Source organism: Muscardinus avellanarius, assembly GCF_963383645.1.
Source record: "Muscardinus avellanarius genome assembly, chromosome: 4".
Lineage (NCBI taxonomy): Eukaryota > Metazoa > Chordata > Mammalia > Rodentia > Gliridae > Muscardinus > Muscardinus avellanarius.
This window is the reverse complement of record NC_137789.1, coordinates 120,531,856-120,550,663: the sequence shown is the minus strand read 5'-3', so window position 1 is coordinate 120,550,663 and position 18,808 is coordinate 120,531,856. Positions and strand designations below refer to the sequence as shown.

Here is an 18,808-nt window from a genome sequence, read left to right as displayed (position 1 = left end):
CAGTAATCACCAATGAACCACCATCTCAATTAGTTACTTTCTTTAAATAAAATGATTGGTCAGAGGGGACAAGGCCAGCCTCCTGGTACACTGCTGCAGTGCATGCAGGGAAATACTTGTGCCTACATGAGATGGGGGCAGTTTGAGAAGAGAGGTGGTAGAGTTCTTCATTCCATCACCTCACAGTGCCAGGACCATAGCAGGTGCTCAATATCACATTTGCTAAATGAATGACTTGGATATTTTGAGCACGACTCTTGTACAGGGAAATATCTCATCTCTGACACAGGCCACACTGCATACCTCTGTCAACCACCTCCCACGTTACTGGCTTGGGTCATTCCCCAAGGGTCCACAGGAGGAACCTACATCGACCACCGTGCCACACGTCTTGAGGGAGAAGAAGAGGTTGACATGGGTGCCGTTGGAGACTCCTCGGCAGGAGGTGTTGGTCAAGAAGAGCTCCAGGCCACCAGCCAGCTCCCGGGGGACGCTCACTTCAATGGTGTTTGACTTGCAGGACACGGGCACTGTGTGAAAGGGGGCTACAGTTAGAACAGTGAAACCCGGACTAGGAGAAAAGCCAGGGAAGGCTTCTGGGGGAAAGACTTCCCTGCTCATTTAACCTGTGTGAAGTCACTGGGCTCAAAATAAGTTAGTGAGCGGGCATGGTGGTGTAGGCCTGAAATCCTGGTACTTGAGAGGCTGAGATAGGAGGATTGCAGGTTCAAGGCCAGCCTTGGCGATTTAGCGAGACCTTGTTTCAAAATAAAAATTAAAATAGGATTGGGGCAACAGGCAAATACGGACCAACCTAGGTGTCTATCAACAGATGAATGGATTACAAAATTGTGGGATAGACACCAATGAAATTTTACTCAGCAACAAAGAACAAAATAAGGTCATTTGCAGGAATATGGATGAACCTGGAGAGTATTATGTTGGGAGACCAGCCAGTCACAGACAGTGAAGGGTCATATGTTTTTTTTCTAACATGTACAAGTTAGGGAGTAACTGGGACACCAGAGGGACTCGAGATAATGGAGGAGAAATCTCAGTGGAGTCAGGGAGGTGGTCTAAGGGGAGAGGATGGGGGAGAATGGGGTTTGTTAATATAATTACTACCGTTGACTATGTGACTGTGAAAACATCAAAGTCAATCTCAATACTCTCTTTTGGAAAGGAGGAAATGAGTGGGGGGCACCAAGTGCTGTGTGCATGTGCGTCACTGTCCACATGACTTAATTATGATGCACCAATAAAAGCATATTTAAAAAATAGGGTTGGGGTTTTAGCGCAGAGGTTGAACACCCTGGGTTTAGTCCCCAGGACTCTCTCTCACACACACACACACCAAGTTAGTGAATAAAACCAGGCTTCTTAACTCCTAAGATTATGGCCAAATAATGCTCCTCAAATATATTTCTTCTTGAAATAGAAAATACTGTATTCGAGTTTCAGTTCAACAAACATTTGATTCCAAGTGCAGCTAGCTAAATTGGATGTGGTGGCACACACTTGTAATCCCAGTACTTGGGAGGTGGATACAGGAGGATCGCAGGTTCGCAGCCAACCTCAGCCACTTATCGAGGCCCTCAGTGACTTAGCGAGACCTCGTTTCAAAATAAAAAAATAAAAAGGGCCGGGGAGGGGGTGTGGCTCAGAGGTAGAATGCCCTTGGATTCAAGCCTCAGTACTACAATAAAACAAAAAACAAAGCGTAGCTGGCATAACTGTGTGAAGCAAGTTTGTGGAATAACTTTTAGTGTCAACACAATTTACTGGCAATACAGAAAAAGTACTTCTTTGATAGAGGTTTAAATGATACAGCAGACTGCTTGGACTCTACTGTTAATTATTGCCCCATAAAACACAGGTAATAAACACAGTGTGCATGCACTTGGGGAAGACTTCCAAATTGTCCTTGCATTGCTCAGTAAGCCATAAACTCGAAATTCCATTTTAACTTCATATAAAAAAGATTGCTTTTCCTTAGCATTGCCACGATCACTTCTCCAGACTCCGCGAATACTTATGGGTCCCGCCAGAGTCCAGTAAGTGAAGTGCATCGTAACAGTGGAATACAGAGGGCGGAAGGAATAGGCGCTCTTCAAATACGTGCTGAATATGTGAATTGATACTCTGGATGTCAAGAGCTAGATTTCCAGAAAAACGGTCCTCAGAGAACTATTGGTGGGAGAAGAATACATTGCCCAGCACTTCAACTTGGTTTCAACCCTATTATCTGTTAGAAAAGAGATCTGCTTCAATTTTAAATTTTTATTTTATTTTTTGGAGGTACTGGGAATTGAACTCAGGAGCATTCTTCCTCCAAGCTACACCTCCCAGTCCTATTTTATTTTTTTAGTGCTACAAACAAGTTTTTTTTAGGGATGCAAAAAATATATATACATTCAAAGCCAGGTGCAGTGGCGCACGCTTGTAATCCCAGCATTCGGGAGGCGGAGACTAGAGGATCACCGTTCATGGGCAGCCTCAGCTACTTAGTGAGGCCCTCTGCAACTCAGTGAGACCCTGTTTCAAAATAAAGAATAAAAAAACAGGGCAGGGGAGTAGCTCAGAGGTCGAATGCCGCTGGGTTCCATCCCTAGACCTCCTCACACACACACATTCAAGGGACAGATATCAAATGTCCCCTGAAAAGGTCAGGGTTGACATAGTTAAGTTGTAATCCCATGGGTAAAGCTATCTGGGTGCTGTCCTATGCTGGTGGGTGTGTCTGTAGAAGCTGGGTCCCTGGGGTGGCCTTAGGGACTGTGCTTGTGGCTTTCAATGCCCTTACTTGCTCTCTCCTGTTTCCAGTCTCCATGATGTGAGAGCAGAGCCTCCTTCTTTTTCTCTCTCTCACTTCCCACCGCTCTGTCCTGACCTTCAGACCCCGCTTCACATGGACTAAACCCATAATCTCCAAAAAATCGCAAGCAAATAAATCTTCCTCCCTCTACGTTGTATGGTCAATCGCTTTGGATTATAGCAGTGAGGATGCAGGCCATCTCCTGAGTGAGAGAGACCTGCCTCTTGGGTGCATTGCTCTTCTTCTATAGGAAATTTTATAATTGTTTTGTGTGTGGTACTGAGGATTAAACCCAGAGGGATTCTACCTCTGAGCTATATCCCCAGCCTTATTTTATTTTTTATTTTGAAACAAGGTCTCACTAAGCTGTGGAGGACCTCGGTAAACTGCAGAGGTTGGCCTTGAACCTATGATCTTCCCGTCTCAATCTCCCAAGTCCTGCGATTACAGGCGTGCATCACCATGCCTGGCTACTGCTTCAATGTTCAATACTTTCAAATTGAATATTAGTTGTACTGTTATCCATATAAATTAGAGGGAAAATATCAAAAGAAAACTGCAAAGGAAAGTTAGCCTTTTGGACATCTTTTCTTAGAGGTCTTCTCTTTTGACTGATTCCTGAATGATGACTCAGGGACAGACCTCAAAAGGTCTGTGTTCTGAAAGATGAGAATCCAACACACTGGGAGTGAGAGGCAAGCGTTTTCAGGGGAGGAGGAAGTAGAAACGGAGCAGAAGTCAAGCCCTACCTTGGCAAGTGTGGTTGTCCTCAGACAGCACCAGACCCCGGGGACATTCACACTGGTAGCCGGTCTCAGACCCAAGGCAGGAATGGCTGCAGCCGCCATTGTTGTTGTGACACCCTTCAATGTCTGCAGTGGAAACCAACAGAAAAGGGAATCATCCTGCAACCCTCTTCCCTGTGAATCTGGCACTTAGCATCAGAGGTAGTACTTAGCTCATCACAGTATCCCTGGGGTCTAACCCAGTAACTGAGACATGTAGATAAGACCCCAAAATGTTTGTTAAATGTTATAACTATAAAGAACAATTTCCCATCATCCACAGCTCTCTTCCCACTCTCCAGACATGTTGTAGAATGTCTTTTAATTTGGTTTTGTCTGATGTGTTTCTCATGGCTATCCTGGGATTATAAATTTTCAGGAATAACACCCCCAAACTTTTTTGTAATTGCTGTAACATTGAATATGCCCAATTTGAAAATGTATAGAATATTTTTGATGAAAAGGGACTGATGAAGCATGAATTCAACTAGATGAGCTCCGTGGACCAGAAGTGCTGCAGATTGGCTGTGTCACTGCACCTCCCAGAATCTCTAGGATCAAGAACACTGGGAGAAAGGGCCTCCGGCTGACAGCACATTATAAAAATGAGACCTGGAGGCAGGGGTGCAGCTCACTGGTAGCGTGCCCTAGGTCCAATCCCTGGCACTATAAAGACAAAAACAAAACAAAACAAAACAAAAAATAGAGGCCTGGAAAGCACACTAAGAGAATCCACTCTAATGTTTTACATTTTCAAAACACATAGTTAGGAGCTGGGCGTGGTGGTGCACACTTGTAATCCCAGCATTTGGGAGGCTGAGACAAGAGGATTGTGGTTCGCGGACAGCCTCAGCTACTTAGTGAGGCCCTTGCAACTCAGTGTAACCCTGTTTGAAAATAAAGAATAAAAATTAGAGCTGGGGTTGTAGCTCAGAGGTAGAATGGTCCTGGGTTCCATCCCCAGTACTGCAAAAAAAAAAAAAAAAAAAAAAACCATAGATAGACAAAAAGGGAAAAATAGTTGAAATAGAAGAAACTAATATGACTTTAAAAATAGCTGAGGAAAAATAACAACCTTTGTGGAATCTGAGCATTATCTTCTAGGTCAGAGTTGCCAAACTCTAACCTGCAGCATGCTGTTATAAATAAAGTTTTATTGGCACGCGACCATGCCCACTCATTTATCTGTTGTCTATGGCTGCTTCCTCACTACACTGGAAGAGGGGAGTAGTTTTGACTGATTCTAAACAGTCCATAACGTCTAAAATATTTATGATCTGGCCTTCACAGAAAAAAATTGCTGATTCCTATTCTAGGTTAAGATGATGGAAGAAAATGTTTCAAATCATGTGAGATGCTTAGGGAAAAGACGTGAGCTGATTTTCAGGTATAGCTATAGCGCTATCTGTTCAGTCATAGTTTTAAAAATTAGTTCTTTGGAACATCAGTAAGTTAACTTGAAATAAATGCATTTTTGTGAAGCCATAGAGAGAGAATAACTGCAATGAATGGACTTTTGCAAAACTTTAAAGATATTAGACTGGTAGCGTGCCCTAGGTCCAATCCCTGGCACTATAAAGACAAAAACAAAACAAAAAAAGGCCTGGAAAGCACACTAAGAGAATCCACTTTATTGTTTTGCATTTTCACTTGTCTATAAATCTGTATATTTTAAAAGAATATAAGCATAGTCTATGGGTCTATGGGACTTTAAAATAGTTGACATTACATATAACAGGTTTTTTGTTTTTTTTTTTTCGGTACTGGGGATGGAACCCAGGGGCATTCTACCTCCGAGCTACACCCCCAGCCCTATTTTTTATTCTTTATTTTTCAAACAGAGTCTCACTGACTTACAAAGGGCCTCACTAAGCACCTGAGGCTGCCCTCGAACTGAGACCCTCCTGTCTCAGCCTTCCAAATGCTGGGATTACAAGCGTGCACCACCACGCCCAGCCATATAACAGTTTTGAAAAGAATATAAACTATGCTATAAGATGTTTAGATTATCATTAATAAGCTTTTTTTTCTAAAATTTTTTTGCATTTCTGGGGATAAAACCCAGGTCCTCATGCTGCTAGATAGGCTCTCTACCACTGAGCTACATCCCCACCTTCCCCAAATGACCTTGGTTACATCATTTTATTTCTCTGAATTATAATTCCAACATATGTAAAATGAAGAGGTCACCCTTAATGTTCACGCAGGATATTTCCATGTCTAAAAAATACAAAGCACAAAATAAATTGAAAATTCGAATTCCTTAAAGGATTTAAGTCTTTCAGGAGGATGGACCAAAATGTGTAGAATGAACATATCTGGCCAGGGGGGTTGTAAGTAACTTTAATTATCTTCCTTTTACTTTGCTATAATTTTCTTATATTTTTATAATAAACTAAACAATAAAAATTACTTAAAAAATTTAAAAGGCTGTTTATTTTTAAAAAAGATATAATTACTTAATAGCACCACTAAAGAAATAAATATGTAGGGCTATCAATAAAACTTAAGGGTCGCAAATGGAAATATTAATTTTAAAGTATAACTCATATGTAATTTTTTCATTTGCTAAAATAGTTTCAGTTATAATTATTAGGTTTTAAGATTATAGAAGACTAAATGTAAGATTTCAATAAATCACTCATAAATAATTACAAATGTTCCTCATGGACCATTTAATTAATATTAAAATATGAAAATGTATTGCATAAAATAATAAAGATTTGAGGAGGATTCAGAACATTACCCTTATTCAATAAAATTTAAAATACATTTAGTTCTGTTAAGGGACATTAGTTTAAAACATTTAGAATTCTCTCTTATTTAATAATGTAAATTATTATAATGCATAATGTATTAAAATGTACATTATAATATTTAATGTAAATGTATTATTATAATGTATAATGTAAATTTTGTTGCATGGAATAAATTCTGCTCACCAAATTGTATTAATAAATTCTCTCTCCAAATTGTATTAATCGCCAATGAAGAGAAAGAAGGGAAAATGGCTGCTGGCTAACCAGTCTCCCAAACTTCCAGAGCAGTAAGAATCACGAGAAGAATGGCGAGAAGCTGGGCTGGAGGCCCTGCCGCCTGGCCTGCGGAGGCGAGGCCCCTCCTGCAGAGGCCGCAGCCTCCGGGCCTCCTGAGGGCCCTGGCCGGAGCCCCTCACCTTCACAGGTCTTGCCGTCAGGTCGCAGCACGCGGCCAGCCCCACACTCGCAGCGATAGGAGTTCTTGAGGTTCACACAGATCTCGCTGCACCCACCATTGTTCTGCTCGCATTCATTTTCGTCTGTGGAGGAGAAACCGCAGTTTCCACACTGCCCAGCAGCCCAGGCCTGTCCCAGGCGGCTGAGCGGAATCTCCGCCTGGGCTTAGGCCTTGGCCACCCGCGCCCTGCCTGGCAAAACTGTGAGGGAATGGAGTGGCCTTGTCCTGGGTGCACCAGCCTTTGGTACTGCTGAATCTCACCGTCTTCAAACCGTTCCTGGGAAATTGCTAAATAAATGCAAAGTTATCAATCAAACTGTGTTTTAAGCCATGAAAGAAGCTTACATTGCAGAAGAAAATGCCTGATAATTTTTTTTTTTTTTTTTTTTGGTGGTACTGGGGTTCCTGGAAGCCCTTCTTCCTCCGGGCTACACTCCCAGACCTATTTTTTACATTTTTATTTGGAAACAGGGTCTCCTAAACCAGCGCGCTCAGCTGGCTTTGAACCAGCGCGATCCTCCTGTCTCCGCCTCCCAAGCGCAGGGATTACAAGCGTGCGCCACCACGCCCGGTTTGATAAAATATTTTGTGAAGTAGTCTTCTGCTGTAACAGGACCAACTGTTGTCTCAAAATCTATTTTAGCAATTGGAATAGTGTTACATTATACTTAAGCAATGATTTTAACCTTTTTTTTTTTTTTTAGGGGAAAGGCACTTTAAGATGAACCTAGAAACCTTCTACCTCTGAGCTATAACTCTAGCCCTATTTTATTATTTTAATTTTGTAGCAGGTTCTCACTAAGTCACTGAAGACATTTCTCAGCCTCCTAAGTACTAGGACGACAGCGCGCACCACCATGCCGGTCTCTTGATTGTCAATCTTTTAAAGAATCTGATGAGCCTGACTTTGTGGGATTGGCAAGTTCTGTAAACCCAGAACCTGGGAGGCTGAGACAGGAGGATCATAGGTTCAAAGCCAGCGTCAGCCATTTAGCAAGGCCCTATAGGAACTTAGCAAGACCCTGTTTCCAAATAAAAAATAAGTCTGTGGGTATACCTTGGAGGTAAAATGTCCCTGGGTTCAATCCCCAGCAAAACACACACACACACACACACACACACTCTGTTGGAGCCAGGGGTGTGGTGATGCACGCCTATAATCCCAACACTTGGGAACTGAGACAGGAGGATTTGGGGCCAGAGGACACTCACTCAGTGTGTGTGTGTGTGTGTGTGTGTGTGTGTGTGTGTGTGTGTATGATGCTGGGGACAGAACCCAAGGGCCCTGCAGCCTGATTGTCAGTTTTGAGGCCAGTCTCAGCAATTTGGTGAGACCCTATTTTAAAATAAAAAATAAAATCAAATAGGCACACGATTAGTGTGGCTCAGAGGTAGAATGGCCTGGGTTCAACCCCCACCCCCTTACCAAAAATAAAAATAAAAATAATCTGATGAAAGACATGTACTCTTACCATAAAAAAATACACCACTGACAAGACTCCCTTCTTTCTACAAAGAAAAGGAAGCTTAGAAACTAAATTTGCTGTGGCCCTAGGAATAACAGACCTGGATACAAGACATAAGCTGGCTGTGGTGGCGCACGCTTGTAATCCCTGCGCTGGGGAGGCGGAGACAGGAGGATTGCGCAGGTTCGAAGCCAGCCTCAGCTACTTAGTGAGGCTCTCAGCAACGTAGTGAGACCCTGTTTCCAAATAAAATAGAAAATAGGTCTGGGAGGATAGCCCGGAGGTAGAAAGCCTCTGGGTTCCACCCCCTGTGCCACCACAAATAAATAAAAAATAAAAAAAATCAAACTGGGCGTGGTGGCGCGTGATTATAATCTCAACATTCAGGAGGACCAGAGGATCGCGGTTTGCAGACAGCTTCAGCTACTTAGTGAGGCCCTTTGCAACTCAGTGAGACCCTGTTTCCAAATAAAATAGAAAATAGATCTGGGAGTATAGCCCGGAGGTAAAGAGCCCCTGGGTTCCACCCCCAGTACCACACACACACACACACACACACACACACACACACACACACAAAGTGATGTGTATGCCATGCCACCTTCGATGTAGAACTTAAAGACCAATAAGCATGTATTTGTGTTTTTATATCTGCCTTGAAACGCTGGAAGCACATGTAAGAAAATAACATGAGGTTTTGGAACACACTTTGAAGTGAACTGGGAGCACATCTCAACTTGGATGATACATTTTCATCAGAAATATTTGATCTATATGTACACTGAGTAAATACAGATGAAAATTATAATTAGTTATTCAAGGAGTCCTGGACATTTTTGGTTTTCCGATGATTGAATCGAGTATTAGTTTTCAAATTAAAATGAAGTAAGATTAAAGTTCAAATTCCCAGTCACACTTGCCACATTTCAAGGACCCTGCAGCCTGATTGTGACATAAATTTGGCTCGAGCTTTGGCCATAAATGAAAAAGGCAAAGGCCACGCAAGTGTCCAGAGACACAGTCCGGGGGAATGAGGAGCTCGGGGCAGGTAGAAACACCCTCAAAGCCTGTTTCTACAGCCTGACTAGTTTCTTACCAAAGCACGTCTGCCGGTCAGGGCCGAGCACAGTTCCTGGAGAGCAGGTACACTCGCTGGTGTCCAAGCAGCTCCCGTGGCAGTCCTCGTCGCAGATGTCATAAAAATCTATAGAAGGATAGAGATCACCTTTTGTGAGAGGTGAGGGCCAGAGGACACTCACTCGGTGTGTGTGTGTGTGTGTGTGTGTGTGTGTGTGTGTGATGCTGGGGACAGAACCCAGGGGCTCTCTACCTCCCAGCCACACGCCTGGCCCTATTTTATTTTTTATTTGGAAGCAGGGTCTCACTCAATTGCTGAGAAGCTCACGAAGTTGCTGAGGCTGGTTTCGAACCTGTGATCTTTCTGTCTCAGTGTCCCAAGTACCCAGATTCTAGGCATGCGCCAACAGCCCAGCTGACACTCACTCTTGAGAGAGCTCATGAGTGTAGTCATGGGGTGGGAGCTTCCAGCCATCACCAAGAAAATTCTTCTGGTTCAAGACTTACATAACCCACTGGAAAGAGATAAATTGCTCAGGACATCTTCTGTTATTTAGATCAATGACTCTCAGTTTCAGGCTGCCCTGTGGGTGTCCATGAAGTTTCTGCAAACTTAAAATGTCACCACACATGAACTATAAACTAAGTTATTTCCTACTCTTTTCTGTATTCTTAAAAATAGGCCCGGGGCTAGGTTGTAGCTCAGACAGAGTGAGCTTGAATACCAGGTGCAAGGCTCTGGGTTTCATCCCTACCACTTCATATTTTTTAAAAATACAGATTTTTTTATTTTTTTGGTGACACTGGGGATGGAACCCAGAGGCCTTCTACCTCCAGGCTACACCCCCAGACCTATTTTTCTTTATATATTTTATTTGCAAACAGGGTCTTACTAAGTTGTGGAGAACCTCACTAAGCTGCTGAGGCTGGCTTCGAACCTGCAATCCTCTTGTTTCAGCTCCCAAATACTGGAATTACACGCATGTGCCATCATGCCCAGCTAAAAATCTACACATTTTGATGGCCTTGTGATACTGGGGATCAAATTCAAGGATGTTCTATCACTGAGCAACACCTCCAGCCCTAATTTATTTATTTTTATTTTGAAATAAGTTTTCACTAAATTGCTGAGGGCCTTGCTAAATTGCTGAGGCTGGCCTGAAACCTGTGATCCTCCTGTTTCAGTCTTCCGAGTACTGGGATTACAACTGTGTGCCAACACACCCAGCTCCAGCATGTATCATTTTAAGAAATCAATGGATATTAAGCAAAATGTTGCCATATTCATGTCTGAGCATCTATTGCGTGATCAGCCAATCAATATAGATGCCTTTAAAAGGAATCTTCCATACTCAAAACGGTTGGAAGTCCACAATTTCGGTAACCGAAGTCAACATTTAATTTCCTAATGTTTCATTTGAACAGAAGAAAGACAAAATAGAACTGTTCAAAGTCATAGTTCCTTTCCTTTTCTATTTCTTTGAGAATTTTTCAAAAGTTCTAAGTCTAGATCTCAAAAGTCACAATCTGGCCAGGCTCTGTGGCTTGTACCTATAATCTCAGCTACTTGGGAGGCTGAGGCAGGAGGGTCATGAGTTCACATTCAGCCTGGGAATTTAGTAAGAGTCTGTCTCAAAAAAAAATCAAACACAATCTGGAGGTATCTTTGGTCCCAAATCCATGTTGTTCGCACTCTGAGGCCCTCCTGTCTCCATAACTGGGTTTTGTATGACACTGTCCTCTGACTCCACCATGGCCTTGCTGGGGCGGGAGGACAGCACAGGAAGGCACTCACGGCCACAGTAGACGTGGAAGCAGACGCTGGGCTTGGCCAGGCGGTACACGTAGTAGCCCCCGGGGCAGGCCTTGACCTCCACACTGGTGTTCCACAGGCAGCAGTTCCCTTGGAAGCTGGCACAGGCCTGGCGTTGCACGATGCCATCGCCTTCCAGGGGGTGGCTGCCATTGAGCCAGACAGGCGCGTGGGTTCCACAGTGGTTCTCTGGGATGCAGAAGGTGGGCATGGCGTCCCCCGCCATGCCTGTGAAGCGGTACCACTCCCCGTCCACGTGACTGTCACACAGAGGCGGGCCCTGAGACTCGTCGAGCTGGTGGTCCGTGTTCCTCCAGGGCTCGTTCAGGCTGATGTAGGCAGAACAAGGATCTAGGGCTGGGAATAAATGCACCAAGTGAGGGCCTGGGCCCACCTTGCTGGTCTCACGTTTTTTGCTTTTGTGTGTTCAAGAAAGAAATGATCTAAAGTTCCCCAAAGGAATTGCTTAAGACATCTCAATTTTCTTCATAAATGCCTTTATAGGAGTATCTCAAACCTGTGTGTGTGTGTGTGTGTGTGTGTGTGTGTTACTAGGATTGAACCCATAGGCATTCTGAGCTATACCTCCATCCCTATTTTATTTTTTATTTTGAAACAGAGTCTCACGAAGTTGCCAAGTCTCACTAAGTTGCTGTGGCTGACCACAAACCAGTAATACTCCTCTCTCAATTCTTCCAAGTACTGGGGTTACAGGTGTGCACCACCAAACTTGGCTATTTCAAACCGATTTAGGGCATAGTTTTAGGGTCAGACGAAACTTTTTTTTATCTAAGGTAGTTATGAGATGAAAGAATAGTAATTCAGATCAAGAGAGGCTAAGATTCTACTCACTGAACTCTTCACTGGGCAGATCATATTCTGAGTGTTGTGTTCACACCTGGAGGGGGCTCTATTTTTATAAAAGTAATTGACTAAGTTGTCCAGAGTCTGTCTTAGAAAGGGGCATAAATGTTAGTTACTAGAGAATAAGCTGCGAACTACAGTTTGGAAAAGGAAAAAAAAAGAGGACTGAGGAAAACCTATCAGTTTTAAGTCTGGAACAGTCTTGTGGAAGAAGAATTAGGTATTCTGTTACAAGAACAAATCATCATGAGAAAGCATATTTCATTTCAGCTACCCTGCCACGAGGAAGGCTGCGTCAGAATGTCATCCGCTGCCTATCTTTGGAAATGTTCAAAAGAAGGAGGAGGAGGAAAGAGAGGGAGAGAGGGAAGAGGTAGAGAATAATAATTAATAATAATAATAATAATAGTAACAATAATAATAATAACAATTTTTTTGGTGGTACTGGGGGTGGAACCCAGAGGCTTTCTACCTCTGGGCTATACTCTCAGGCCTATTTTATATTTTATTTGGAAACAGGGTCTCACTAAGTAGCTGAGGTTGGCTTTGAACCTGTGCGATCCTCCTGTCTCAGCCTCCCAAGCGCGGGGATTACAAGCGTGTGCCACCACGCCCAGCAATAATAACAATTTTTTTTTTTTTTTTTTTGCGGGTTTGGGGATGGAACTCAGGGACATTTGACCTCTGAGATACACCCCCCTGCCCTATTTATTTTATTTTATTTTTATTTTTTTGGTGGTACTGGGGTTCCTGGAAGCCCTTCTACCTCCGGGCTACACTCCCAGACCTATTTTTATATTTTAATTTGGAAACAGGGTCTCCTAAGCCAGCGCGCGCGGCTGGCTTCGAACCTGCGCGATCCTCCTGTCTCTGCCTCCCAAGCACGGGGATTACAAGCGTGCGCCACCACGCCCGGCCTATTTTTTTTTTTAATTCTTTATTTTGAAACCAGGTCTCACTGAGTTGTAGAGGGCCTCACTAAGTAGCTGAGGCTGTCTGCAAACCATGATCCTCCGGTCTCAGCCTCCCCAATGCTGGGATTACAAGCGTGCGCCACCACACCCAGCAATAATAATTCTGATGGCCATATGTAAAGAACGTTATAAACAGACATTTGCTTTCATGGGCGGTTTGACTTGATAAAAAATGTGTAAAGCTCATTCCACTGAAAAGGAAAAGCCAGCGACTCTGGAACGCTCAGTACACTGGCAAGTAAGTGGACACCAGGGAGCAGATGACAGTTTGGGGCAAGAAATAAATGGGGTATTGCATTTTCTGGAAATAACACATTTGTAGAAGTGTAGATAGCAGGAGAAAACTTCTATGTAAATTGTCTCTGAGGTAAATCAACTGAGTCCTACCCCAAGGTTTCATGTTTCTGGAGGGGAAGAAATGTCCTCAGACTGTCTTCCTTTTAAATGGAGATGAGAAAAAAAATCAGCTAGAATGATTAAATCCCTGAATTCTGCTGGGCGTGGTGGCGCACGCTTGTAATCCCCACGCTTGGGAGGCCGAGACAGGAGGATCACACAGTTCGAAGCCAGCCTCAGCTACTTAGTGAGGCTTTTGACAATTTAGTGAGACCCTGTTTACAATAAAACCTAAAATAGGTCTGGGAGTATAGTCCGGAGGTAGAAAAGCCCCTGGGTTCCACCCCCAGTACCACCAAAAAATAAATAAAACAAACAAATAAAGCCCTGAATTCAACCCCAAGAACCTCATAAAAAAAAGGGGGGGGACGAAGGAAGGAAAAATCCCCTCCCCTCCTCCCTTCTCTTGCCAAACAAGGAATCCAGAGCAATTTTGCAGGTGATTATAAATTCATAGAAATATTTTGCTCATCTTCCTGGCGCTAATTTTATAGGAAATGGTTAGATACTCAACCTTTAATGGCTTTTACAGAAATTCCCATAATGACTATTCCATGATTTATAAAATTTCTCCTTAAAGTTTAACTTGCTGTTAAAAATTTGCTTCCTCTCCTGTTACAGAGGACCCGTGGCAGAAGGGGAGAAATCTACCCGCCATCTTCTGTAAAATCATTATATACATAAATGTTAACCTCTCAACATTTTCTAATATTAAATATTTCCTTTAACTAATTAATTGCAGACTAGGGAGTGAACATTAGGGGCATTTTACCTCTGAACTAAAGCCTCAGGCCATTTTTATTTATTTATTTATTTATTTAATTTATTGGTCGTTTTGGACTGGGGATTGAACCCAGGGTGGTGCCCTTACCAGGCAAGCGCTTTGCCACTGAGCTACATCCCAGCCCTTATTCTTTATTTTTGAAACAGCGTCTAAATTGCTGAGGCCGGCTGAGAACCTGCGACCCTCCTTTCTCAGCCTCCCAAGTACTGGGATTACTAACGTACGCCACCACTTCCATTCCCTTTTGAGACAACAATTCAATTCTCCGATAACCTGACCACTGATGTCAAACTCTGTTTGCAGTCTCAGGGTGGAGCCTAGAATTTGGTATCGTGCATATAGATCCTAGATGCTGATACGTACTCCTCAGTGGGACTGCTCCAAAAAGATCAGCGGGGTGCGGTCTTCCACGTTGGAGCCGGGGCGCCCCGACTGCAAACGCCCAGCTCCAGAGAGCACAGGCCGGCGCCCCATCCCCACGCCCCTGGCTTGCGGTACCCCACCAGCCACCCCAGGCCCAGAACTTCGCAGCCACCCCCTGCGCCCCAGCTCGGCCAGGAAGCCCTTCCCCTGTCCGTGTCTGCCCTCTTCCCCTCCTCGGCTTCCGCTGCCCGCCCCTCCCGCTCCCGCCTCCCTCCTCCTGGGCGGGTATCTCTTCCCCTCTCCCTGCACCGCACAGCCACTCCAGCCCCCAAGGTGCCGCCGGCCTGGCTTCCGGCCGGACTTCCCGGAAGCGCTGGCTGGGGTGGGGGTCTGGGAAGACCCGTCTGGGGAGGAATTGGAGGACGTGGGGGTGTGGGAGGGAGGGTGGGGAGAGGGGCAGGAGTCGCTGGGAGGAAGACTTAGTTACTGGCAGCAGATGGCCGGTGATGATGTCAGCTCAGGCCTATTTGGGGGCAGTTTGGGATTTACAGAATACTTGAGACATCAGCAGGGAAAGTTCCTTCCTTCATACTCTGCGGCCAGTCGGCGCCGCAGGCCTTACCTGGGCCTCTGCCAGGATGAGCCAACCGCTGCTGATAGATTATTATTAAGCCCACAGCAGACTTGGGTTTGAGGAGTTTTTACCTACATCTCCCCCTGTCAAAGGATCCGGCCAAGTCAGTTTATTATATTCATCTTTCACGGCTCGTTAGGGTCTTCAAAGTATTTTTAAAGTGTATCTTTAAAAGCGTCAGAGCAAGGCCCAAGTTACCTGGAAGAGAAATCAGGCTCAACTTCTGAGCTAAGAAAGGAGCGGAGAAGGGTGGTTCTTTCCACCCCACCTCCCAGCCTCTCTTCCAAGTAGAATTCATGTTCTTTTGGAGAAGGAAGAGAGACAAATTGTTAGTAACTGGACTTCCAACTTTCCTTTGCCTCGCTGGCTGCTTTTGTGCCAAGCTGGAGGGGGGAGACAAGAAGGTTTAAGAGCTGCTGGGTCTGTGCAAGAAAATCACACCTATTTTCAAAGGTCAGGACCAGTATGTTTGTTTTATCCAGATCCTTTTCCTTCAAGAGACAGGGCATTCAATCCCTTGAGTTCATTAAAGGAAAACTCAATCGTTAAATCTAAAAATCATTTATTACTCTTAAGGTTAGAACTATAAAAGTGTCTAGAATATAAAGAGGTTACATTTCCTTTTACGTGTACTCCAATAAATTTTTAGCTCCTGGAAAGGTTTTAGAGATGGCAGATCTATGGCTATTTTGGATGCCCAGGCAAGAGGCTGAAAGGGAACATGTAATGGAAATTCTCTGAAAATAAATTTTCATAAATTCTTTTCTTTGTTTTTTTTTTTTTTTTTTTTTTGCGGGTCTGGGGATGGAACCCAGAGGCATTTGACCTTTGAGCTACATCCCCTGCCCTATTTTTTATTCTTTATTTGAAACAGGGTCTCCCTAAGTTGCAGAGGGCCTCACTAAGAGCTGAGGCTGTCCACGAACCGCGATCCTCAGGTCTCAGCCTCCCGAATGCTGCTGGGATTACAAGCGTGCGCCACCACGCCCAGCTTCGTAAATTATTTTTTGACAACATTCTAGAACCAGTATTTGAGGTGCTAGAATCTGGTTCTTAATAATCTGTATGAAATAGTAAATTGCAACAACAAAAAAATACACCGTGCCAAGTTCTTGACTGAGACTTACCCATGGGTGCCCCTGAGTTGACCAGGATGAAGAGGCCACTGAGCAGCAGAAACGGAGGCATCTTTCTGGACCAGCCACCAGAAACGAACTGGAAAATCTTCTTGGTACCAGTTTTCCTTTGTCCCTTTTTAAGCACTTTTTTTTTTTTTAACGGTTTCTAGGCTCATATGAAGAAAGCCTTTATCAGTGTGGCCAAGCCTTATCAGAGGAAGAGGATGAGTGGGATAAGGTGTCCATTGCTCCGGCCTTGACCTCAGATTGAAGCATTACTTTACGCTGTCAACAGGGCTATTTAATTGATATTTTTCTGCAGGGAAAAAGCCTCACAACCCCTCATCCTCCTATTGTTTTCTCTCCAGAATTCCCTGCGATGAAACCTCCAGTTTCGTAGGCAGAAGGGAACTCTAAATGACGGACATCCCCTCATGTCAAAGTCCTGGTTAGTGACTTCTAGGAACCCATCTGATGATGCCGCAGCCTTGCGCAGCTGTCACACTGGGAATGGGATGGAGCCAAACTGTTGGGACTGGTCACTAGGCGTGTCCTGGTCAGAGGGCCAGCGTGTGGCCCACAAAAAAAGGGGTGACGAGCCGGGCATGGTGGCGCAAGCTTGTAATCCCTGCGCTTGGGAGGCGGAAGACAGGAGGATGGCGCAGGTTTGAAGCCAGCTGTGCTGGCTTGAGACCCTATTTCAAAATAAAAATATAAAATAGGTCTGGGAGTGTAGCCCGGAGGTAGAAGGGTTTCCAGGAACCCCAGTACCACCCCCCCCAAAAAAAAAAAGAAGTGACAGGTCTGGGGTGGGGAACACAAGAGAAACCAGCTCCCAATTCTATTTTACTATGGTCTTTGGTTTGGAAACTTCCTAAAGAAACAAAGTTTGAGTTGTGCTTTTTTTTTTTTAATGATTAAAGTAATAATACCTTATGTTTTTATAGTGCCTTTCTTTCTTTTTCTTTTTTGGTGGTACTAGAGATTGAACCTAGGGGCGTTCTACCTCCAAGTGACACTGACACCCCTAGCCCTATTTTATTTTTTATTTGGAAACAAGTTTTCAGTAAGTTGCAGAGGGCCTTGCTAAGTTGCTGAGGCTGGCCTTGAACCTGTGATCCTCCTGTCTCAGCCTCCCAAAGACTGGGATTACAATATATGCCATCATGCTTGGCTCTACAGCTTTTATTGTAGGGCAGTGCTGCTCAAGTCTCAGCGCTTGTAACACAAAAAACAAAACCCCACAATTTCCTGTCTCTGAGAAGCCATCTGACTGCTTGTCTGTGTCGCAGAGCGCGGAGGATGGAGGTTGTGTGGGTGAGATAACCCAGATTTGCTGCTAGGATTGATTGCTGGAGTGAGTCAAGGACTTTCACCAGATAGCCCTTTGGTTCTATAAACAAGAATTCCCAGAACGGTAGGATTTTTCCCCCCTTATTTTTGCTTTTCCCTTTTTTAGTTGCCCTGCTTTTTTTTTTTTTTTTTTTTTTTTTGGGATGAGAAATTTCAAATATATACAAAAGTAGAAAGAGTAATGCACGTCTAGCTGCAATAATCACTAACATTTTGTTAATCTTACTGCATTTATGCAGTAAGATTATGCATTTGTAAAATAGTCTTTTTTTAAACAAAATCATGATGCCATTATCACAACTAAGAAAAGTGGGAATAATTCCTTCATATCTAACACCCTCTTCATATTTAAAAATTTCCAGTAGTTTCAGATTTTTTTTAATGTTTGAGTCAGGATTCAAACAAACTTTATACTATATATTTCATTTGGTGTGTCACTTAAATATCCTCTAATGTATAAGCTCCCCCCATGCCATTTGTAGAAGAAACCCAATGATCCCATATAAGTCCCAAATTTTGAATTTGGCTGATTGCTTTATTTTTTATTTTATTACCAGGGATTGAACCCAGGGACATTCTGCCTCTGGACTACACCCTCAAACAATGTTCTTCTTTTTTTTTTTTCTTTTTTTTTTTTTGCGGGTTTGGGGATGGAACTCAGGGGTATTCGACCCCTAAGTTACACCCCCTGCCCTGCCCTATTTTTTATTCTTTATTCTGAAACAGGGTCTCACTAACTGCGAACCGCGATCCTCCTGTCTCAGCCTCCCAAATGCTGGGGATTACAAGCATGTGCCACCATGCCTGGCTATTTTTTTTTTTTTTTTTGTGGTACTAGGGTTCCTGGAAGCCCTTCTACCTCCGGGCTACACTCCCAGACCTATTTTTATATTTTTATTTGGAAACAGGGTCTCCTGAGCCAGTGCGGGGCTGGCTTCAAACCCATGCGATCCTCCTGTCTCTGCCTCCCAAGCGCGGGGATTACAAGCGTGCGCCACCACACCCGGCTGCCTGGCTATTTTTAATTTTGAAACAGGGTCTTGCTAATTTGCTGAGGCTGGCCTCAAACCCGTGATTCTCCTGGATTAGCTTTCCAAGTATTGGAATTACAGGCATACACTACTGTGCCTGGCTTGATTTTTTATTTTTA

The 18,808-nt window shown here is 43.9% G+C and overlaps 1 protein-coding gene across 1 annotated transcript in view; it reads right to left on the bottom strand.

Moving 5' to 3' along the window:
• Positions 1 to 18,808, bottom strand: part of OIT3 (oncoprotein induced transcript 3) — a gene marked incomplete at both ends in the record, with an annotated part of 30,994 nt that overhangs the window by 11,752 nt on the left and 434 nt on the right. Inside the window, 8 exons of the mRNA XM_080694822.1 lie at positions 370 to 530; positions 3,565 to 3,687; positions 6,776 to 6,898; positions 9,379 to 9,486; positions 11,155 to 11,529; positions 14,554 to 14,957; positions 15,386 to 15,488; positions 16,315 to 16,438. Coding sequence (XP_080550948.1) covers positions 370 to 530; positions 3,565 to 3,687; positions 6,776 to 6,898; positions 9,379 to 9,486; positions 11,155 to 11,529; positions 14,554 to 14,957; positions 15,386 to 15,488; positions 16,315 to 16,438 — 1,521 coding nt within the window. The remainder of the gene's footprint in view (positions 1 to 369; positions 531 to 3,564; positions 3,688 to 6,775; positions 6,899 to 9,378; positions 9,487 to 11,154; positions 11,530 to 14,553; positions 14,958 to 15,385; positions 15,489 to 16,314; positions 16,439 to 18,808) is intronic.